Source organism: Salmo salar, chromosome ssa29 (assembly GCF_905237065.1).
Source record: "Salmo salar chromosome ssa29, Ssal_v3.1, whole genome shotgun sequence".
NCBI classification, from domain to species: Eukaryota; Metazoa; Chordata; class Actinopteri; order Salmoniformes; family Salmonidae; genus Salmo; species Salmo salar.
Window position 1 is genome coordinate 25,102,501 of NC_059470.1, and position 21,447 is coordinate 25,123,947.

General features: G+C 42.6%; 2 protein-coding genes across 4 annotated transcripts in view; both read left to right on the plus strand.

Moving 5' to 3' along the window:
- Positions 1 to 12,852, plus strand: part of LOC106590408 (carboxypeptidase A6) — a 57,003-nt gene extending 44,151 nt beyond the window's left edge. Inside the window, exons 4-11 of the mRNA XM_014181399.2 lie at positions 1,848 to 1,962; positions 2,874 to 2,975; positions 3,052 to 3,156; positions 7,326 to 7,436; positions 7,921 to 8,011; positions 11,412 to 11,614; positions 11,719 to 11,803; positions 11,983 to 12,852. Of these exons, the coding sequence (XP_014036874.1) occupies positions 1,848 to 1,962; positions 2,874 to 2,975; positions 3,052 to 3,156; positions 7,326 to 7,436; positions 7,921 to 8,011; positions 11,412 to 11,614; positions 11,719 to 11,803; positions 11,983 to 12,212 (1,042 nt within the window). The 3' untranslated portion in view covers positions 12,213 to 12,852. The remainder of the gene's footprint in view (positions 1 to 1,847; positions 1,963 to 2,873; positions 2,976 to 3,051; positions 3,157 to 7,325; positions 7,437 to 7,920; positions 8,012 to 11,411; positions 11,615 to 11,718; positions 11,804 to 11,982) is intronic.
- A 7,061-nt stretch (positions 12,853 to 19,913) lies between these two features.
- The window catches only part of LOC106590401 (brefeldin A-inhibited guanine nucleotide-exchange protein 1), a 95,080-nt gene continuing 93,546 nt past the window's right edge, over positions 19,914 to 21,447 (plus strand). For all 3 annotated transcript variants that reach the window (XM_014181380.2, XM_014181382.2, XM_014181383.2), the window contains exon 1: positions 19,914 to 20,226. In XM_014181380.2, coding sequence (XP_014036855.1) covers positions 20,103 to 20,226 — 124 coding nt within the window. In that variant the 5' untranslated portion in view covers positions 19,914 to 20,102. The remainder of the gene's footprint in view (positions 20,227 to 21,447) is intronic.

The following is a 21,447-nucleotide window of genomic DNA, read 5'->3' on the forward strand; positions in this document are numbered from 1 at the left end:
GCTTACAGCCCAAAACCGTGCAGGACGTTTGGCATTTTCCAGAGAACACCAAGATTGGCAAATTCGCCACTGGCGCCCTGTGCTCTTCACAGATGAAAGCAGGTTCACACTGAGCACGTGACAGACGTGACAGAGTCTGGAGACGCCGTGGAGAACGTTCTGCTGCCTGCAACATCCTCCAGCATGACCGGTTTGGCGGTGGGGTCAGTCATGGTGTAGGGTGGCATTTCTTTGGGGGGCCGCACAGCCCTCCATGTGCTCGCCAGAGGTAGCCTGACTGCCATTAGGTACCGAGATGAGATCCTCAGACCCCTTGTGAGACCATATGCTGGTGCAGTTGGCCCTGGGTTCCTCCTAATGCAAGACAATGCTTGACCTCATGTGGCTGGAGTGTGTCAGCAGTTCCTGCAAGAGGAAGGCATTGATGCTATGGACTGGCCCGCCCGTTCCCCAGACCTGAATCCAATTGAGCACATCTGGGACATCATGTCTCGCTCCATCCACCAACGCCACGTTGCACCACAGACTGTCCAGGAGTTGGCGGATGCTTTAGTCCAGGTCTGGGAGGAGATCCCTCAGGAGACCATCCGCCACCTCATCAGGAGCATGCCCAGGCGTTGTAGGGAGGTCATACAGGCACGTGGAGGCCACACACACTACTGAGCCTCATTTTGACTTGTTTTAAGGACATTACATCAAAGTTGGATCAGCCTGTAGTGTGGTTTTCCACTTTAATTTTGAGTGTGACTCCAAATCCAGACCTTCATGGGTTGATAAATTGGATTTCCATTGATTATTTTTGTGTGATTCTGTTGTCAGCACATTCAACTATGTAAAGAAAAAAGTATTTAATAAGATTATTTCTTTCATTCAGATCTAGGATGTGTTGTTTTAAGTGTTCCTTTTATTTTTTGGAGCAGTATATATTATTTTATATTGTCTGGGTAGGGGAGGCTGGTGAGTTGAAGGGTTTCTTTATGTACAGTCTGAGAGACAGTCTGTTTTAGAGGAGAAAAGCTATGGTTGATGGGTTCATATGAGAGGGGAATAAAATATCAAATCGTAGCTGGGGAAATACAATTGTGTGTAGGGATTCCTAAAATGCCACGCTTTCAACCACTTGAATTTCTGTCCACAGTTTTCAGTTTTCTCATTAATGTGAGCTAAGCTAGTGTATGACAATAATCTTCAAAACGTACTCATTTTTGAAGAGAAAGAAAGTTCTCTGAAAAAATAGCAAAGACAGATGTAACCTTCTCCGGTGCTATGAGAATAGTTGACCAAATATGTGACAGAAGAATGTGACTCATCAAATAGAACATATTTTGTCTTCATGGACAGCAGAGGTTGATTTACTTCCAGAGGGTTGCTGAGCTCTTACACTCACACACAATAGCACTGTCTACAAGCTGTCTCTCCACACAAGGCCAAAGTCTCTGCTCTCTCTGCATTTTTTTCTCACTTGAATAAGCAAACTGATGATAAAAGGAAACTCATCTATACTAAAATCACACCCCCAAAGCTTCTTGTACTTGCAGTTATCCAAAGCTGAAACACCAAGGTCTTTTTATTTTTGTTTCAATCGTTTCTCTGTATTTTGGCTCATAGAAATACCAAGAGAAGAAAGGACTTTTCAGGAAAAATGTTTCCCATAAAACCATGTACCCATCAGACTCACACTAGTCTCTCTCTCTCTCTCTCTCTCCTGTCTGTATCTCTCTCTCTCTCTCTCTCTCTCTCTCTCTCTCTCTCTCTCTCTCTCTCTCTCTCTCTCTCTCTCTCTCTCTCTCTCTCTCTCTCTGTCTCTCTGCCTCTCTCTCTGCCCCCCCCCCTCTCTCTCTCTACAGGGTGTTCATATCTAACCTTCAGAAGGAAATTGAAAAGCAGACTGGATATCGCTCTTCCCGCAAGAGGAGGTCTGAATCCCAATATGACTATGAGGTGTACCACTCTCTGGAGGAGGTAGGTGGGACACCCACACACACTCTCATTTACTCCGTTGCTCACACGATAACACACTGTTTAGATTTGTACACACACACTAACACAGTCACACACACACACACTTTTCAGTTCAGTACAGTGCAACTAGGAGTCTTTGAGATGTGTGCATTTGCCTCTGGCCCCCTGAATCTTGAATCTGTACGCCCCAGTGCCTCAGTCCGCATGCATTCCACTGTGAGATAGGGGGAACCAGGGAGCCTTTCAGTAAGACTTCAGCAACCTATCATTATCATTACACAGCTTTGAACCAATCCTCACGCACAGGAGACACACACACACACACACACACACACACACACACACACACACACACACACACACACACAGGAAACATTCACTTACATTCACCATCTGTACAATCTCTGTGTAGCAGGGCCATAATGTACATACCATTCCAGAGAGGTGGAAATACTTACATCTCCATCACCTCCATCATCCAGGACTGTTAGATTAAGCGTCTGTATAGTGTGTTAGAGTAAGGGAAAGCATGGGGGTTATTGAGTGGGTGTGAAAACACATGGAAGGAATTGAACTTTTATATTAGTGTGTGTGTGTGTGTGTGTGTGTGTGTGTGTGTGTGTGTGTGTGTGTGTGTGTGTGTGTGTGTGTGTGTGTGTGTGTGTGTGTGTGTGTGTGTGTGTGTGTGTGCGCGCGCGTGCGTGCGGGCTGATTCCCCCATGGAATCAGCTACAACTAAGATTCATTGCCGTGCTGCCTAGCGTGAAATGAGTTGTTTCACAGAGTTAAAGTGTGATGTGTAGGTCTAGTGTTATAGAGCTGATAGGATGGCCTGGTGCCTTTTTATCTTCATTCTAATGGCTGAATGACCACATCATTCAATTCTTTGTTTGTTGTGTTTCTCTCCCCAGATCCAGAGTTGGATGTTTGAGATGAACAGGACCCATCCTCACCTGGTGGACATGTTCTCTATAGGGAGGTCATATGAAGGCAGGCCCCTTTATGTGCTTCAGGTACTGTAGGAGACACACACACACACACACACACACACACAATGTTGGTTAACTGACTGGTGTCCTGTCCTGTCAGCTAGGAAAGAGAACACGGTCCTATAAGAAGGCAGTGTGGATAGACTGTGGGGTCCATGCAAGGGAGTGGATTGGACCAGCCTTCTGCCAGTGGTTTGTCAAAGAGGTACGTTCCTTTGGCCTTCCTTGACAACTCCAGTCCTTTAGGGCAGCAGTGCCAGCTCGGCCTTGCTTTCTTATAAGAGACTGATTTCGTCCTGGGAGAGCCAGGTGTGTGTGGACTCTCCAGCCCAACAACAACATGCATTGATCAGTAAAGTGCCAAGAGGAGAAACCAGCAGGACTGTGGTCCTAGAGGCCTGGAGTTGTGCACCTCTTACGTTCTTACTGTAAATCACAGTGTTAACCTTTAATCATGTGTTGCACTGCAGTCAAATACGTCCACATGTGAGCTGTTTCACAACCTAAAAGAACCTAAGCAACACTTTGGTTGTTGAACGCCTCCAGTTAGTTAAGCAGGAAGTTTGCAATGCCAGGATAGTGGGTTCGATTCCCGGGACCACCCATACGTAAAAATGTATGCACAGATGACTGTAAGTCACTTTGGATAAAATCGTCTGCTAATTGTCACATATTATTATGATATTAATAATAGCTGGGGAAGCTGCAGCCTGCTGCTGCCTGTCTCTGGTGCTGTCTGTCTCTGGTGCTGTCTGTCTCTGGTGCTGTCTGTCTCTGGTGCTGCCTGTCTCTGGTGCTGCCTGTCTCTGGTGCTTCCTGTCTCTGGTGCTGCCTGTCTCTGGTGCTGCCTGTCTCTGGTGCTGCCTGTCTCTGCTGCTGTCTGTCTCTGGTGCTGTCGGTCTCTGGTGCTGTCTGTCTCTGCTGCTGTCTGTCTCTGGTGCTGCCTCTCTGGTGCTGCCTCTCTAGTGCTGTCTGTCTCTGGTGCTGCCTGTCTCTGCTGCTACCTGTCTCTGCTGCTGCCTGTCTCTGCTGCTGTCTGTCTCTGGTGCTGCCTGTCTCTGGTGCTGCCTGTCTCTGGTGCTGCCTGTCTCTGCTGCTGTCTGTCTCTGGTGCTGCCTGTCTCTGGTGCTGTCTGTCTCTGGTGCTGTCTGTCTCTAGTGCTGCCTGTCTCTGCTGCTGTCGGTCTCTGGTGCTGCCTGTCTCTGGTGCTGCCTGTCTCTGGTGCTGCCTGTCTCTGCTGCTGCCTGGCTGTCTCTGCTGCTGCCTGGCTGTCTCTGCTGCTGTCTGTCTCTGGTGCTGTCTGTCTCTGGTGCTGTCTGTCTCTGGTGCTGCCTGTTTCTGCTGCTGCCTGTCTCTGCTGCTGTCGGTCTCTGCTGCTGTCGGTCTCTGGTGCTGTCTGTCTCTGCTGCTGCCTGGCTGTCTCTGCTGCTGCCTGGCTGTCTCTGCTGCTGTCTGTCTCTGCTGCTGTCTGTCTCTGCTGCTGTCTGTCTATGGTGCTGAATCACTACTAATTGCATCAACTACAGTGCCAACCATCAGTCACACTCCCTTGTCAATACAGTGAACATCTGTCAAATGTTGCTGCACAATGTTGCAGACAGTTCAGAGGGCTTGCCTGTTCAAGATTTGAACAATGTGAAACATTGTGTAACGTTTTGGTCTCAAATGCAGAAGTTTAGTCCAGTGGCGGTTCTAGACCATTTCAACTAGGCCAAGCTGGGGCCAGTTGTACTGTTAGAGGGGCCAGTTACATTAGACGTTATTGTTGTCATATCGTTTTCTTCACTGCATTGCAGGCATTAGCAGGCAAAAGACCATGTTCATAATCATCATCGTTGCCACAGTCTAATAACGGATGTAAAAAAATAACGATAGCAAAAAATGTGTTATGTAAAAATTATTTCCTACTCCACATTTAGGGGGGCCACAAGGGGGTCCAAAATTGTTGTCACAGTGCCACTGTCCCACCCACCCCCAGAACCGCTTGTGGTTTAGTCACATCGAATTATCATAAACTACCACACACACACACAGCTATGTCTTACTGTATTTGTGTGGACTTTTTGTGGACAAACAATTGATCCCCATTCAAAACCCTATTTCCCCTAAGCCTAACTCTAAACCCTTATTCTAACCTTAACCCTAACTCCTAAGTCTAAAATAGCATCCACCTGGGTGATGCACAGCAACCATTTCTGTGCCAGAACACTCACCACATATCAGCTGGAGAGGTAAGGAGTGATATATGCCAATTAGGGGGATGATTAGGTGGCCATGTTGGTAATTTAGCCATGACACCAGGGTTAACACCCCTACTCTTACAATAAGTGCCATGGGATTTTTAATGACCTCAGAGAGTAAGGACACCCATTTAACGTCCCATCCGAAAGAAGGCACCTTACACAGGGCAATGTCCCCTTCACTGCCCTGGGTTCTCCTTACACCAGAGAGAAGAGTGCCCCCTACTGACCCTCCAACACCATCTGGTGTCCCATCCAGGACCCACCCTGCTTAGCTTCAGAGGTAAGCCAGCATTTGGATGCAAGGTGACATGCTGCTGGCACACATACACACATCTCTCTACTTTTGCTCTGGACCCTCTCTCAGTTTGGAACCATTACAACCATTTTGACAGAGAGCAGGGAGAGTAATGCGTCACACACAATTAAGTCCCCGCAAGTCAACCCAAACCACCCTGAAATGTCAGAGCTTTACTATAACATTGTTAAAACATAGCAAGCCGTGTGCATGTCTAGCAGGGAGGTTATGCAGCTCCAGATGAGTGTGTACTAGGACAGTATTGAGAAACTTCAAGAGTTTGTACAAGAACAGACTTTTATAATGGAGCAGATCACTGTGCTGTTTAGGTCAATAATAGTAATGTTTCCTTTTGGCCAGTGGGGGGCAGAGCTCCATCTCTCTACAAAGTCAGATTAACCTCTGCCTGAGCCTGATTACTGAGCAGGTTCCTCCACTGGAACCTGCCTGGGGAAGAGCCATTAACACACTCCTGATCAAATCAAATACAATTCTATTTGTCACATGCGCCATGAAATAACGTGAAATGCTTACAAGTCCTTAACCAACGAAATAGAGTTAAGAAAATATTTGCTTAATAGACTAAAGTAAAACATGTAATAGAAGTAACATAATGCAGCAGCATACCACCCTGCATCCCACTGCTGGCTTGTTTCTGAAGCTAAGCAGGGTTGGTCCTGGTCAGGTCCTGGATGGGAGAACAGATGCTGCTGGAAGTGGTGTTGGAGGGCCAGTAGGAGGCACCTTTTCCTCTGGTCTAAAAGAAAATATCCCAATGCCCCAGGACAGTGATTTGTGTAGGATGCCGTCTTTCGGATGGGACGTTAAACAGGTGTCCTGACACTCTGTGGTCACTAAAGATCCCATGGCACTTATCGTAAGAGTAGAGGTGTTAACCCCGGTGTCCTGGCAAATTCCCAAGCTGTCCCTCTTACCATCATGATCACCTAATTATCCCCAACTTACAATAGGCTCATTCATCCCCCCTCGTCTCCCCTGAAACTGTTCCCCAGGTTGTTGCTGTAAATGAGAATGTGTTCTCAGTCAAATTACCTGGTTAAATTATATATTTTTTTTAAACAATAGGATAAATAACAATAAGGAGGCTATATACAGAGGGTACCGGTTAGTCGAGGTAATTTGCACATATAGGAAGGGGTAATGTGACTATGCATAGATAACAGCGAGTAGCAGCAGTGTAAAAACAAAGGGAGGAGGGGGTCAATGTAAATAGTCCATTTCATGAATTGTTCAGCAGTCTTATGGCTTGGGGGTAGAAGCTATTAAGGAGTCTTTTGGACCAGGACTTGGCGCTCTGGTACCGCTTGCCGTGCGGTAGCAGAGAAAACAGTCAATGACTTGGTTGACTGGAGTCTTTGACAATTTTTTGGGCCTTCCTCTGACACCTCCTAGTACATGTACATAGGTGCTGGATGGCAGGAAGCTTGGCCCCAGTGATGTATTGGGCCGTACGCGCTACCCTCTGTAGCGCCTTACGGTCAGATGCCGAGCAGTTGCCATACCAAGCGGTGATGCAACCGGTCAGGATGCTCTCGATGGTGCAGCTGTAGAACGATGAGGAGGATGATGATGATAAGGGTTTTCTAGTAGCCCTCTATAGCAGTGGTACTGTTCAGTCACAGGTGTGTGATATCACTGGTGGATCCTCTGCCACCCTCAGACTTACAGACTGCTTAGGAGTATTAATCATGATTTATTATTCACCAACTGGAAAGTATTCTAACTGGTGAAATAAAACAGTTGCAAGAAGAGATATAGCCTATGGTTCATTGTGATCTTACCTGTCATGTTCATATAAGCCTGTTGTTGTTGTAGGCTCTGCATTCCTACCAGTATGACTCTGTGATGAGACGACTGATGAACCAACTCAACTTCTACATCATGCCTGTCTTCAACGTGGATGGATACATCTTCAGCTGGACTACGGTAGCTACAACTCTCTCTCTCTCTCTCTCTCTCTCTCTCTCTCTTTCCCTCTCCCCCTCTCTCGCTCACTCTATTTCCCTCTCTCCCTCTCCCTCTCTCTCTCCCTCTCCCACTCTCTTTCCCTCTCCCCCTCTCTCTTTCCCTCTCTCCCTCTCTCTCCCTCTCTCTCTCTCTTTCCCTCTCCCCCTCTCTCGCTCTCTCTCTTTCCCTCTCCCCCTCTCTCGCTCTCTCTCTCTTTCCCTCTCTCCCTCTCCCTCTCCCTCTCTCTCTCCCTCTCTCTCTCTCTCTCTTTCCCTCTCCCCCTCTCTCGCTCTCTCTCTCTTTCCCTCTCTCCCTCTCCCTCTCTCTCTCCCTCTCTCTTTCCCTCTCGCTCTCTCTCTCACCTAGCTAACATTTGACCCAACATGTGTATTTAAGGTGACATGTTATTAGTATATTCATAGCTACTTTGAGTCAGTGACAGTGTTCATTATTTTCCCCCCAGGATCGTTTCTGGAGGAAAACCCGGTCCAAAAACGGCAAGTATCACTGCAGAGGTGTTGACGCGAACAGGAACTGGAAAGTCAAGTGGTGTGGTGAGTTTTTAATATATCCTTGGTGTGTGTGTGTGTGTGTGTGTGTGTGTGTGTGTGTGTGTGTGTGTGTGTGTGTGTGTGTGTGTGTGTGTGTGTGTGTGTGTGTGTGTGTGTGTGTGTGTGTGTGTGTTTGTTTGTCCTCCCTTTCCCCTGCTTTCCTTCCCCTGCTGTTGGGAGATGTGTCTCCTGGTGCTCTTTCTGCTTAATTAGTGTAAGCTGTGGATTAAATGTTTGTGTGGTGACGGCACCCCCCCTGTTTGATATGATGTTGGTGGTGCTGAGAGGGGTGTAGGGTCTTCTGGGGGGTGTCTGCTATTCATCACTCAGGGAGGGAGAGAGGCTGGTTCTATGTGTGATAATTGGAATCTTAAATAAGAAAGGATAGATAATTACAGCAAGAAAAGAGCTGGGGGAAGAGAGGGAGGAAGAGAGAGAGGGAGGAAGAGAGGGGGGAAGAGAGGGAGGAAGAGAGGGGGGAAGAGAGGGGGGAAGAGAGGGAGGAAGAGAGGGGTGGATAGACAGAGCATGTGATACTGATCATCTCCAAGGTCTGTATGAGACACTGCCCACTGGGGAAAAAAACTGGTTGCATCAACGTTGTTTCCACGTCATTTCAACAACAGAAATTATAATCTGATAACATTGAAACAACGTGGAAAACGGTTTGGAATTTCTAAAAGTAATCAGAAAGTCCCCAACGTAAGGGAATTTTGTATTTTTTTTCTCAACCAAATGCAAATGAAAAATTGAAGTTGAAGTGACATCTGTACCCAGTGAGTGGTTGTTGTTTAAGGGATTCTCACACGTGAGATTATAATGCAGCTGTCAGGTGTGTGCATACTGGTAGCGAAGTCAGGTGCAGGAGAGCAGAGATTTGTGAAAAGACGCACACTTTGTTGAGGCAAAAGTGCAAAACAGTCACAAGAATAATATTTAACAATAAACATCTTCGTGAAATAACACGGAAAAACAAACCAGTCTGGCGCGTCAACAATAAACACGTAACACAAACAATTTCACACAAAGACATGAGGGGGAACAGAGGAATAAATACAATTAGTGTGATTGGGAATGCAAACCAGGTGTGAAAGGAACAAGACAAAACCAATGGATAATAGAAGAATGGAGCGGCGATGGCTAGAAAGCCGGTGACGTCGAGTCTGCACCTGCATTGCTTGCTGTTTGGGGTTTTAGGTTTGATTTGAGTACGGGAAAACACGCTGATTGACTTGAAAGACGTACAAGACGAACTGGCACAGAGACAGGAAACACAGGGATAAATACACTGGGGAAAATAAGCGACACCTGGAGGGGGTGGAGACATTCACAAGGACAGGTGAAACAGATCAGGGTGTGACAGCAGCAGAAATGGCTATAGGCCTGAGTTTTTCCTGACCACGAGACAGAAACAGGAAAACTCTAGGCCCTTAAGTCAAACCTGCCACATTAGATTATCCAGCTACTGTAAAGGCAGGCTAGAATACATGTAACGGTTGTCGTCGGGATTGGAGGACCAAAACGCAGCAGGAATGTGGATGCTCATCTTGTATTTATTTTAAATAATGAGAACACCAAAATAACAAACAAAGAACGCACGAACAACAAAACAGTCTTGTCAGGCTCACATATGCAAAACAAGAAACAATCTCCCACAAACACTTAACCAAACACATATCCATATATAGGACTCTCAATCAGAGGCAACTAGAAAACACCTGCCTCCAATTGAGAGTCCAACCCCAATAAACTAGACAAAGAAATACAAAAGACTAGAGACCACATAGAAATACAAACCTAGAACATAACCCCAAAAACCCGGAAATAATAAATCAAACACCCTACTACATAAAACACCACCCCGAGCCACATAAACAAAATACCCTCTGCCACGTCCTGACCAAACTACAATAACAAATAACCCTTATACTGGTCAGGACGTGACAATACAGTACAAGATCCACTGCCTTGTCCTTTACCTTGTGCCACTTTCACATTTTCCTGGGTAACAAACCCTTCTATGCTCTGTGTATAACTAATTGCCAGGCGTATGTAGATGCGTACTGGCTGGGGACCTGTGGGAACAAGTTGTTAAAACACACGCTGTGTAAAACATGGCCTTGGTCTACACAGAGTATTCATTATGGGGGCCAAGACCTATGAAAACTACATGATAATGATAGGCCTCAGCTTGGTGTTGAGATGTATCATTATACTGTAGCATAGAATGGGAGGGGAATGACAAATAATCCAAACTACAGTATGTATTGTTGATTTAACCCTCAGAGCCATCTGTATTTTGAATAAGGCTCTGAGTTTTGAAAGCTGACCAGAAAAGAACTCTGGCTCCTCGCTAAAGCCTGGAACGAGGCCCTAATTATGAGAATAGGCAATAGGCACATGTTAATGCTTACTGAAGCCGCTATGTGTTTTGTGCAGACCAATCACCTCTTTTTCAAGGTTGGATGATACCAGGGGTAATTTACCGTCTAATTTTAATCAGTCAATTAATTTAGGAAATTGTTCATTTACACTGTTTGTATTATACATAGACATGGCTCATTCCCTGTTGGATTTGCATATGGAAATATTAATTCGGCCCAGAGTTTTGAGGTGCTGCTTTTTGCTCATGGGCAAGTCTCTTAGATCATGCTCTTTCTTGTCTGTCTGCAGGTTATGCCAAGTTGTGCTTCTAACGTTTATTTTTGGAGTACTCATTTACATAATTAATGGGCATGCGTACTGTAGTTGGAAGGTATAGTTCTGCTTAGAATACATGAATATGCAAAAAATAATCTGAGAGAGATATGTAGCCAGCGTAGTCCATCTGAAGAGGTATCCATCCACATTGAAAACAGGCTTCAATGACACAAAGTAGCTATGAATATAAAAATAACATGAAAGAGGGAGAGGTGAAAGAAGACTGTTTTTTTGGGGGTCAAAATTCCCCCAAGAGAAATGTCTAAAACGTATTGAATTGAGAACAAAATGTCAACAGGCTGTGTGGACAAAAAATATGTCCCCGGTGTGTTTTATACCTCCCATTTACCATGAACAATTTTATAATCTAGCAGATTTACTCAGAGCAATTTTCTCCGCATCAAATCAAATCAAATCAAATATATTTATTTAGCCCTTCTTACATCAGCTGATATATCAAAGTGCTGTACAGAAACCCAGCCTAAAACCCCAAACAGCAAGCAATGCAGGTGTAGAAGCATAAAATGTATTCAAAAAAGGTCACAGATACATACACTAACACCATAGTAAAACCCTGTCATAAAGTATTGGGTATAGTTCCACTATAAACTAGTATAACCTCTCTGTATGTATTTACAGCACTTAATACTGTATGATTACAGTAAGTAACAGTACCTGCCCTGTCGTTGTTTCTCCCTGCCAGAGGAGGGTGCATCCTCCCACCCCTGTGATGACACGTACTGCGGACCCTTCCCTGAGTCCGAGCCAGAGGTCAAGGCAGTGGCCAAGTTCCTGCGGAAGCACAAGAAGCGTGTCAAGGCCTACGTCTCCATCCACGCCTACGCCCAAATGTTGCTCTACCCCTACTCCTATAAATACGCCACCATCCCTAACTTCAACTGTGTGGTGAGAGACAGATCTGTGACCACAGTCAATCAATGAATCAATGTTGTTGCAACTCACATTGGAATTGAATAAATGATTGTAATGTAATGTATTGCCTGATTCAGGAGTCAGCTGCACACAATGCAGTGACTGCCCTGTACTCTGCCTATGGAGTGAGGTACAGATATGGACCTGCCTCCACCACGCTGTGTGAGTTATGCACACTCTCTCCTTCCCAACGTTAACTTACTTCAGCAACACACTGCAAAACACTCAGAAAACATCTAGCTCATAATATTTAAATATTTAAGAATTCCTGCCGCACCCGTTTGCCTGTGGAAAACCCTCCCAATGAATCCAAACTGTTTTATTTGTTCTGACTTCAACAGATGTCAGCTCAGGCAGCTCCATGGACTGGGCCTATAGGAACGGGATCCCTTATGCCTTTGCCTTTGAACTGCGGGACACAGGCTACTTTGGCTTCCTGTTACCTGAAGCTCTGATTAACCCCACCTGTACTGAGACCATGAGAGCAGTGAAGACCATCTCATCAGGCCTACTGAAGAAGTGTGAGACAGGGACGTATCAGCTGGACAGGGAGAGATATCCATATCTCTGAGATATATATAGACATTTACAGTATCTCTGCATCTGCTAGGGAATAACTACGGGTGGTGGGTTATTGTGCCAAAAAGGAAAATGCAACATGTATCATGCAAGCCTTGATGTTTACCCAAGAGTGGTCACCACTCCATTTTATGTCTGTATGTTAGAGGCTATAGTGGTACTTGAAAATGCCCTCAAACTGGTTTCAAATGTAAAATTATTTAGATGTCATATTACATAAAATCTTCACCTTGTACTATCAACAACTCGACTGTTTACAGTGTACGGTGAACGCAAGCACTTGAATGCCATTTTCAAGAGACTGACATTGCATTTCACAGAGTCTTTTTCTTGAACTTGTCATTTTGACCCATTAAAGCTTCACTATCTGGAGCACCATCAGCTAACTCAGTGGTGTAGTCGTGCCTGGAGAAGTGGGTATATTCTATCTTTTGCCAAAGATGTCCCAAACGGCCCGCCGGGTGAATTCTATGAGAAACAGTGACATACACTCTGAATGACCTAAAATGATAAATCCCATATTGGTCTTTCACAGTCAGGCCAACCCAAACTGTACTGTTCATATTGGTCTTTCACAGTCAGGCCAACCCAAACTGTACTGTTCATATTGGTCTTTCACAGTCAGGCCAACCCAAGATGTACTGTTCATATTGGTCTTTCACAGTCAGGCCAACCCAAACTGTACTCTTCATATTGGTCTTTCACAGTCAGGCCAACCCAAGATGTACTGTTCATATTGGTCTTTCACAGTCAGGCCAACCCAAACTGTACTCTTCATATTGGTCTTTCACAGTCAGGCCAACCCAAACTGTACTGTTCATATTGGTCTTACACGGTCAGGCCAACCCAAACTGTACTGTTCATATTGGTCTTTCACGGTCAGGCCAACCCAAACTGTACTGTTCATATTGGTCTTTCACGGTCAGGCCAAACCAAGCTGTACTGTTCATATTGGTCTTTCACAGTCAGGCCAACCCAAGCAGTACTGTGCAAGTAGGCTAATAATATGCCTACTATTGAAATGGATACATGAGGCTGGCCAACGTCAGTTTTTTATAGAAAAACAACAAAATAGAATGTTGTAACTCCATAACAATGTTTAAACCACATCCGGAGACCACTTTTGAGGTCAGGGAACAATCTAAGAAATTTAGATTTTTTTGTGAAGTTACCCTATAATTTGCAGGCTCCTAGCACTGTTGTTTGATTAGCAGTGTTTCTGTAGGACATGAGATTGAGTTTGCAAAACAAATGGCCACTAGATTGATGCAAATAATCATGATATAATTCTGCCAAGTAGGCATAGGCTACTTGGTAGCTAGTTAACGCTTAATTTAGAAGGTTTTGGGAAAGCCTTTCCATCTACCAGAAGACGATTAGGCCTATCATTAGCATTGCTATATTTTTCCTGCTCCTTCATTGTCTGAAACCAGGATGTTTTGTCTCATATTATGAGGCATGTTTCAAAGTAGCTTATAGCCAAAATCCCACCATAGAAATGTGGAGGCAATTATTTTATAAAGACATATTGGTTTTCTTTAAAATGTCTTAAATTGTCTAGCAGCCAAAGGCATTATCCAAGTCATATTAGCAACCCATGATAATTGTTGCATCTTTAGATTTCCCCTCTTTCAAAATATCTAAAGGATATTTACATCTCTGTCCTTGAAACCGCTTGCATGTGCAGTGCACATTTTAGAACAGTGTTTTCCCCACATAGGCCTACTGCCATGTGCACATTGCTGAGCCTAAAATGTGAAATAATAGTTTTTTAACATTCTAAGCTAAACATTCTGATCTGTTCCATCAGCCTTATTAATTGATATGGCATATACCTCCACTACACTACTTTGATACGCATCATGGCGATTAAGAAGTGAGTATACGCAATGCTCACTGAAAATATGTGGGCATAAGTCGTATGTATACCTGTGTATTCACCCACTAAACCACTGAGCTAACTGCTCTAGGTGTCTTCTAAAGACATTTTACATTAATTGTTGTAGAACAAGGTCATAAAAATGTGTTTATATGGTACAAACAACAAGGATGCCTAAAGTATCAATAAAGGGATAGTTCACACAAATTACACAATTACATGTTGGTTTCCTTGCCCTGTAAGCAGTCTATTAACTTCTCTGGACAAGGTGGGACGTGAGGGTCCCACTCTATTCAACAGCCAGTGAAATAGCATGGCGCGAAATACAAAACAGCAAAAATATCATAATTTCAATTTTTCAAATATACGACTATTTTACACCATTTTAAAGATACACTTCTTAATGTAACCACATTGTCCGATTTCAAAAAGGCTTTACAGCGAAAGCAAAACATTAGATTATGTTAGGAGAGTACATAGACAAAAATAACCACACAGCCATTTTCCAAGCAAGGATATATGTCACAAAAACCCAAAACACAGCTAAATGAAGCACTAACCTTTGACGATCTTCATCAGATGACACTGCTAGGACATCATGTTACACAATACATGTATGTTTTGTTCGATAAAGTTCATATTTATATCCAAAAACAGCATTTTACATTGGCGCATGATGTTCAGAAAATGTATTCCCACCAAAACCTCCGGTGAATGACCACATCAATTTACAAAAATACTCATCATAAACGTTGACAAAATACATAACAATTATTTTAAGAATTATAGATACAGTACTCCTTTATGCAACCGCTGTGTCAGATTTTAAAATAGCTTTTCGGCGAAAGCACATTTTTCAATATTCTGAGTACATAGCTCGCCATCAAAGCAAGCTATACAGACACCCGCCAAGTTCTGGTGTCACCTAAACTCAGAATTAGTATTATAAATATTCTCTTACCTTTGCTGATCTTCATCAGAATGCACTCCCAGGACTGCTACTTCCACAAGAAATGTTGTTTTTGTTCGAAATAATCCATATTTATGTCCAAATACCTCCGTTTTGTTTGTGCGTACAGAGCACTATCCAAAGGCATAATGCGCGAGCGCAGTACCAGAGACTAAAAGTCAAAATGTTCCATTACCGTTCTTATAAGCATGTCAAACGTTGTTTAAAATCAATCTTTATGGTATTTTTAACGTAAAAATGCGATAATATTCCAACCGGACAATAGCATATTCATTCAAGAAGAAAAAGAAGGAACGGCGGGATCGCGCATCCTCAATCCCTTTGTCGCCAGGCAGTCCACTGATTGACTGAGCTCCTTTTCTCTGCCGGGTTACAGGAGACAGATGAAACAAGTTTCTGAAGGCTTTTGACAGCTAATGGAAGCCTTAGGAAGTGCAACGTGACCCCACAGACACTGTAGTTTCGATAGGGATTAGAAAGAAGAACTACAATTCTCAGATCTCCCACTTCCGGGTTGAATTTTTCTCAGGTTTTTGCCTGCCATATGAGTTCTGTTATACTCACAGACACCATTCAAACAGTTTTAGAAACTTCAGAGTGTTTTCTATCCAAATCTACTAATAATATGCATATTCTAGTTTCTGGGCCAGAGTAGTAACCAGTTTAATTTGGGTACGTTTTTCATCCGGCCGTGAAAATACTGCCCCCTATACTTTAAGAAGTTAACAACGTATGACAGCAATCCATGCTTTAGTTTGTTTAGCTGGCCACTGTTCCAATGCAAATTCAATGCAAGTCAACAGTACCTGTATTATAATTTTTGCACTTTATGTATCTAAAAATGTATTGTGTAACTCAATGAAGTTACTTATAGATAATTTGGACATTAATGTAAAATGCTTATAAAGGTACCATTGGCTTGCATTGGATTTCTTCTGCAAATGCAGAAAAGTTATCATTTGAAACAGTATCCAGGTAAACAAAACCAAAGCATGGATTGCTGTCATATCTTGTCCATAGACTGCTTACAGGGTAAGTAAACCAATATGTAATTTTGTCTTTTGGTTGAACTATCCCTTTAACAAAGTGATTTGAAATGGACTTTAAACCCTTTTTATAATTTTGTAAAGGATAAGTTAATCTTTTTTTATCAAGGGGAAATGTTTACTTTTGATAGAAAGTGTAACGGACATTTACTGAAATGTAATACATCTTATTTCTTTTTTATGAGGTTGTCACATGGATGTTTTCTTTGACATTACTATCATTACAAACATTACAATAGCATCATTTTACAGTAACAGCCCACTGCACACAGACGTCAGTTCAACGTCTAATTTTGATTTACATTTGGTTGAGTTGTCAACTAACGTGAATGCAACGTGAAATCAACAAAAAATGTCACCATGTCATTTATTGGATTTATGTTAAAAGTTGGGTGAAAAAAGACAAAATGCCCATATGTTGATGACTTTTTGCAAATCCAATAAGTTTTCCACGTGGATTCAATGCATCACATCGATTTTTGGGGTTGAAATGATGTGGAAACTAGCGGGACAACTTCTGGTGAAACTGGAGGGCACGCAATTCAAATAAATAATCGTAAAAATTATGGATATTAAACATTTAGGTACATATAAGTGTCTTATATTGGCTGAAACCTTAAATTCTTGTTAATCTAACTGCGTTGTCCGATTTACAGTAGCTATTACAGCGAAAACCTGCCATGCGATTGTTTGAGGACGGCGCCCCAGATCAAAATATTTTTCCACCGGCACAGGTTTCATACATTTACAAATAACGATTAAATATTGACTTACTTTTTGAAAATCTTTCTCTGATTTGTCATCCAAAGGGTCCCAGCTATAACATGTAGTGACGTTTTGTTAGATAAAATCCTTCTTTATATCCCAAAAGGTCTGTTTAGTTGGCGCCATCGATTTGAGTAATCCACTCGTTCAACATGCAGAGAAAGGAATCCGAAAATCTACCACTAAACTTTGTTTCAACCAGTCAAAATAAATGTCTATTTACTCTTTAGATACCCTAAAATGTAATCAAACTATAATATTTCTTACGGAAACAAGTATGTTCAATAGGAAACCGATTTTAGCAGGTGCGTCCTGTCTTCATGGCGCATAAACACGAATTTCCAAGACTGTGTCACTGTACCTAAACTGATATTTCTTATTCATTTTTAAAGTTACAAGCCTGAAACCTTCAACATAAACTGCTGACACCCTGTGGAAGCCATAGGAATTGCATCTAGAGAGCTCATTTTCAATATGACCTTTTTCAAAAAAATAATTTTAAAATTCTGGTTGGTTTTTCTTTGGATTCTTTCCTAACATATCTATTGTGTTATATTCTCCTACATTATTTTAACATTTATACAAACTTCAAAGTGTTTTCTTTCCAACGGTAACATTGATATGCATATCCTGGCTTCAGGGCCTGAGTAACAGGCAGTTTACTTTGGGCACGTCATTCAGGCGGAAATTGAGAAAAAAGGGGCCTAGCCCTAAGAAGTTTTTAATTCAACCAGTTTTTGCCCAGTGGGAGGAGTGTAATATCATGTGTGGTAGGTAGTGTAACAAACGCAGTGAAGCAGTCTGCTATTTCCTATCTCTGTTATTAATAATTCATTCTAACAAGACACAGCGTGCCGTGTTTCTGGGCCCTGAGACAACACACTCATACTGTATATCACCCTGTTTAGTCCAATCATCGCGTATTTATGCAAACAGTTATCATGATTGCTGCCCACTCTCCCAATTGACAAGGATCAATGTGGATCAACTACTGTTACAATTTGATGTGGATGACAATGATGACTTGGTACCAGATCGGTCAGAGTTAGGTTTTTTCAAATTTCTTCTCCCCCTGCCACCCTAAAACTCCATTGATCACAACACTAAATAACTAATGAAGAAAGATCCTTGTGCTGTCTGTCTCTTACTGTAGCTAGACATCAATCAATCCTGTGTGGGTGTAAGAGACTGCGTGTGCTTATTTTACCTTTATTTAACTAGGCAAGTCAGTTAAGAACAAATTCTTATTTTCAATGACGGCCCAAGAACAGTGGGTTAACTGCCTTGTTCAGGGGTAGAACGACAAATGTTTACCTTGTCAGCTCAGGGATTCAATCTTGCAACCTTCCGGTTACTAGTCCAACGCTCTAACCACTAGGCTACCTGCCGTGTGAGACAGTGTGTGAGAGACTGGTAAGAATGTATCAGGATTCTCCCTCCCACTTGGGTGTAAAGTACTAATAATTGTTCTGGATAAGCAACCAAGACACAGAGATAGACATTCATCTTCAAAATTGGCAGGGGATGTTCCTGTATTGAGAAAAATTATTTGCTACCACCATATGCTGTACATTTCATGTTGTTTGAGCTAAGACACAGAATGGTATGGTACGAGGATCTTTCAATACTGGCACTTTAGTGGCTTTTAGCCTCAAGTGTTGATCAAGTACTCTCTTTCATAGAGCCTCTTCCTTCGCTGACACTGCAGTTTGGGTTACCTTTCGTTTTTCTACAAGTAATCAACATCATGGCTCACTTTCAAGAGTGCAGTATCACCCTACCTTTGGTGAAAAACAGATTGATTGCAGGTACCAGACAAAGGAACAAACAGGTGTAGTATTTTGTTCAATATCACATCCATTATGCTAGTTATACACAGTATAATGAGTTATTTAATATCACATCCATTGCACTAGTTATACACAGTATAATGAGTTATTTAATATCACATCCATTACACTAGTTATACACAGTATAATGAGTTATTTAATATCACATCCATTACGCTAGTTATACACAGTATAATGAGTTATTTAATATCACATCCATTACACTAGTTATACACAGTATAATGAGTTATTTAATATCACATCCATTACGCTAGTTATACTCAGTATAATGAGTTGTTCAATATCACATCCATTACGCTAGTTACACTCAGTGTAATTAGTTAGAAACACAGGAGAGTTTGTTAGATTCAACATTTTGTTGATCCTGACTCAGATAATTTAAAGCCTTCTGATGTGGTTCTTTGACCAAGAAGAAGAGTGATGGAATGCTGCATCAAACGACCTGGCCTCCACAATCACCCGACCTCAACCCAATTGAGATGGTTTGGGATGAGTTGGACCCCAGAGTGAACCCAACAAGTGCTCATTATATGTGGGAGCTCCTTCAAGACTGTTGGAAAAGCATTCCAGGTGAAGCTAGTTGAGAGAATGCCAAGAGTGTGCAAAGCTGTCATCAAGGCAAAGGGTGGCTACTTTGAAGAATCTCAAATATAAAATATATTTTGATTTGTTTAACACTCTTTTGGTTACTAAATTATTCCATGTGTGCTATTTTATAGTTTTGATGACTTCACTATTATTCTACAATGTAGAAAATAGTAAAAATAAAGAAAAACCCTTGAATGAGTAGGTGTGTCCAAACTTTTGACTGGTACTGTATTTGGCACAAGCGAAATGCTTGTGTTCCTAGCTCCAACAGTGCCGTAGTATCTAACAATTCACAACAATACACACACATCTAAAAGTAAAATAAAGGAATTAAGAAATATATAAATATTACGACGAGCAATGTCGGACTGGCATTGACTATATAAACATTATTAAAGTGACCAGTTTTATGCATCATCTCATTATTTGACAGGTGCATTAGTTTGAAAAGGCAGGAGGGGGATTGCTTTGCTCCCACAATATTTTTTTAATTAATGTAATATCATCATGATCAGGTAGATTATTTCTATAGTACACGCGCGCACATACACACCCTGCTGCCTCACTGCGGCCGTTTTTTAACGTGCGTGACGTCGCTTCCTTCCAACATGGCGCAGCTAGGCAGGTTGCTAATGGCAATCTGAGGGATTTACCCCACCTTCTGTCTTTATTTATGTCTGTATGTTAGGGCCACTGCCGCTGTCCTCTCGAATAGAACACATCGGTCTGGAACGGCTGCTGCCCTTGGGACAGGTACTACTCCTCGCCCCAATTCCGGTACGCCATGTATGAGGGCAAAAAGACGAAAAACATGTTTTTAACCAGAGCTTTGGAGAAGATCCTGGCCGATAAAGAGGTTAAAAAGGCTCACCATTCGCAATTGCGAAAAGCCTGCGAGGTGGCACTAGGTAAGTTTTATTTCTGACATTATCACAGTCTTAGTTTGTAATTGATTTACCAACGTCATGCATCTCTGGTTAATACTGCCTACTATGTTTTCGGCTGCTACGTTGTCGCCAGCCCCAAGGTTCGCGAAAGTATACGACTCCTTGGGCTGCATTGTCGCAACAAAGTCGTTCTAGAATCTGTCCGCAACATTGCAGCTACAGTTGATATGGATTTTCGCTCACTATTTTAGGTTTTATTCTCGTAAAGGACGGTAGATAGTTGTTGAATATACAACTATCGAGGTGGCATTATAGGCTCTCGGATAATCATCGCTTAGTTACTCTGTGTGGATACGGAAATGGTGCAAATGACAGGGGTGGGTGCCTCCTTTGACAGTTGCAAACTGCTACACTAGTTTATTACGCATGCAACTGACAATACCGTGCTGTATAAATAATTAGCTATTAACTGAAAGCAAACTGTCACTTGTTATTTCCAATTATAAAACATTATGGAATTGCTGCTGCATTTGTCTGCAAGTCATAGGCTGCAGGCTACATCAATTCGTAGCCTATACAATTATTCCTGCAAGAAGAAGAAGCGATTTTAAATTGTTAGACTGATATGTGCAAATCATTTTGCCACATTACTTTAACTTTTTTCCTGATGGGATCGTCTGTGTGGGTTATACGAAGCAGTCTGTCTACTCTGCTCTAGAAATCCAGACTGCCCTGCGTGTCCGGAGAGGGGGGGTCATGGCTGAATGGGATACAGTTTATGTCAAATTGACGTTTAAAGTTGACATTTTTTTGCATTTTACCAAACCCTGACCCTTTTCCTAACCTTAACCCAATTATCTTAACCTGCTACGTAAATTCTCCTAACCTGCTACGAACTCAATTATTGTCAATTCTGACATAAACTGTATCCCTTCTAGTCAGAACCGTAGAGGGAGTGGTGTTGAAAGAAAAACAAGTAGCCTAGCTTGGCAGTGAATCTTGGCTACTGTGATGTCTTTGGAGACCCGGACCGGCGTTTATGTCTTGGGTTGTCCCCAAAAACACATGCGCATCGGGAAAGTGGCAGATGTATCATTCGCACCAGGTGCATTTAGCTGCATTTAGCTGAAACGCGTCTTCACACTATAGCCTATTTCCAGTGGCCTTGTTGAATTTAGAAAGAGGAAGGGCCCATCTGAACTTCACATGAATCATTTTAATCTGTCATGAAAAATGTCAGGA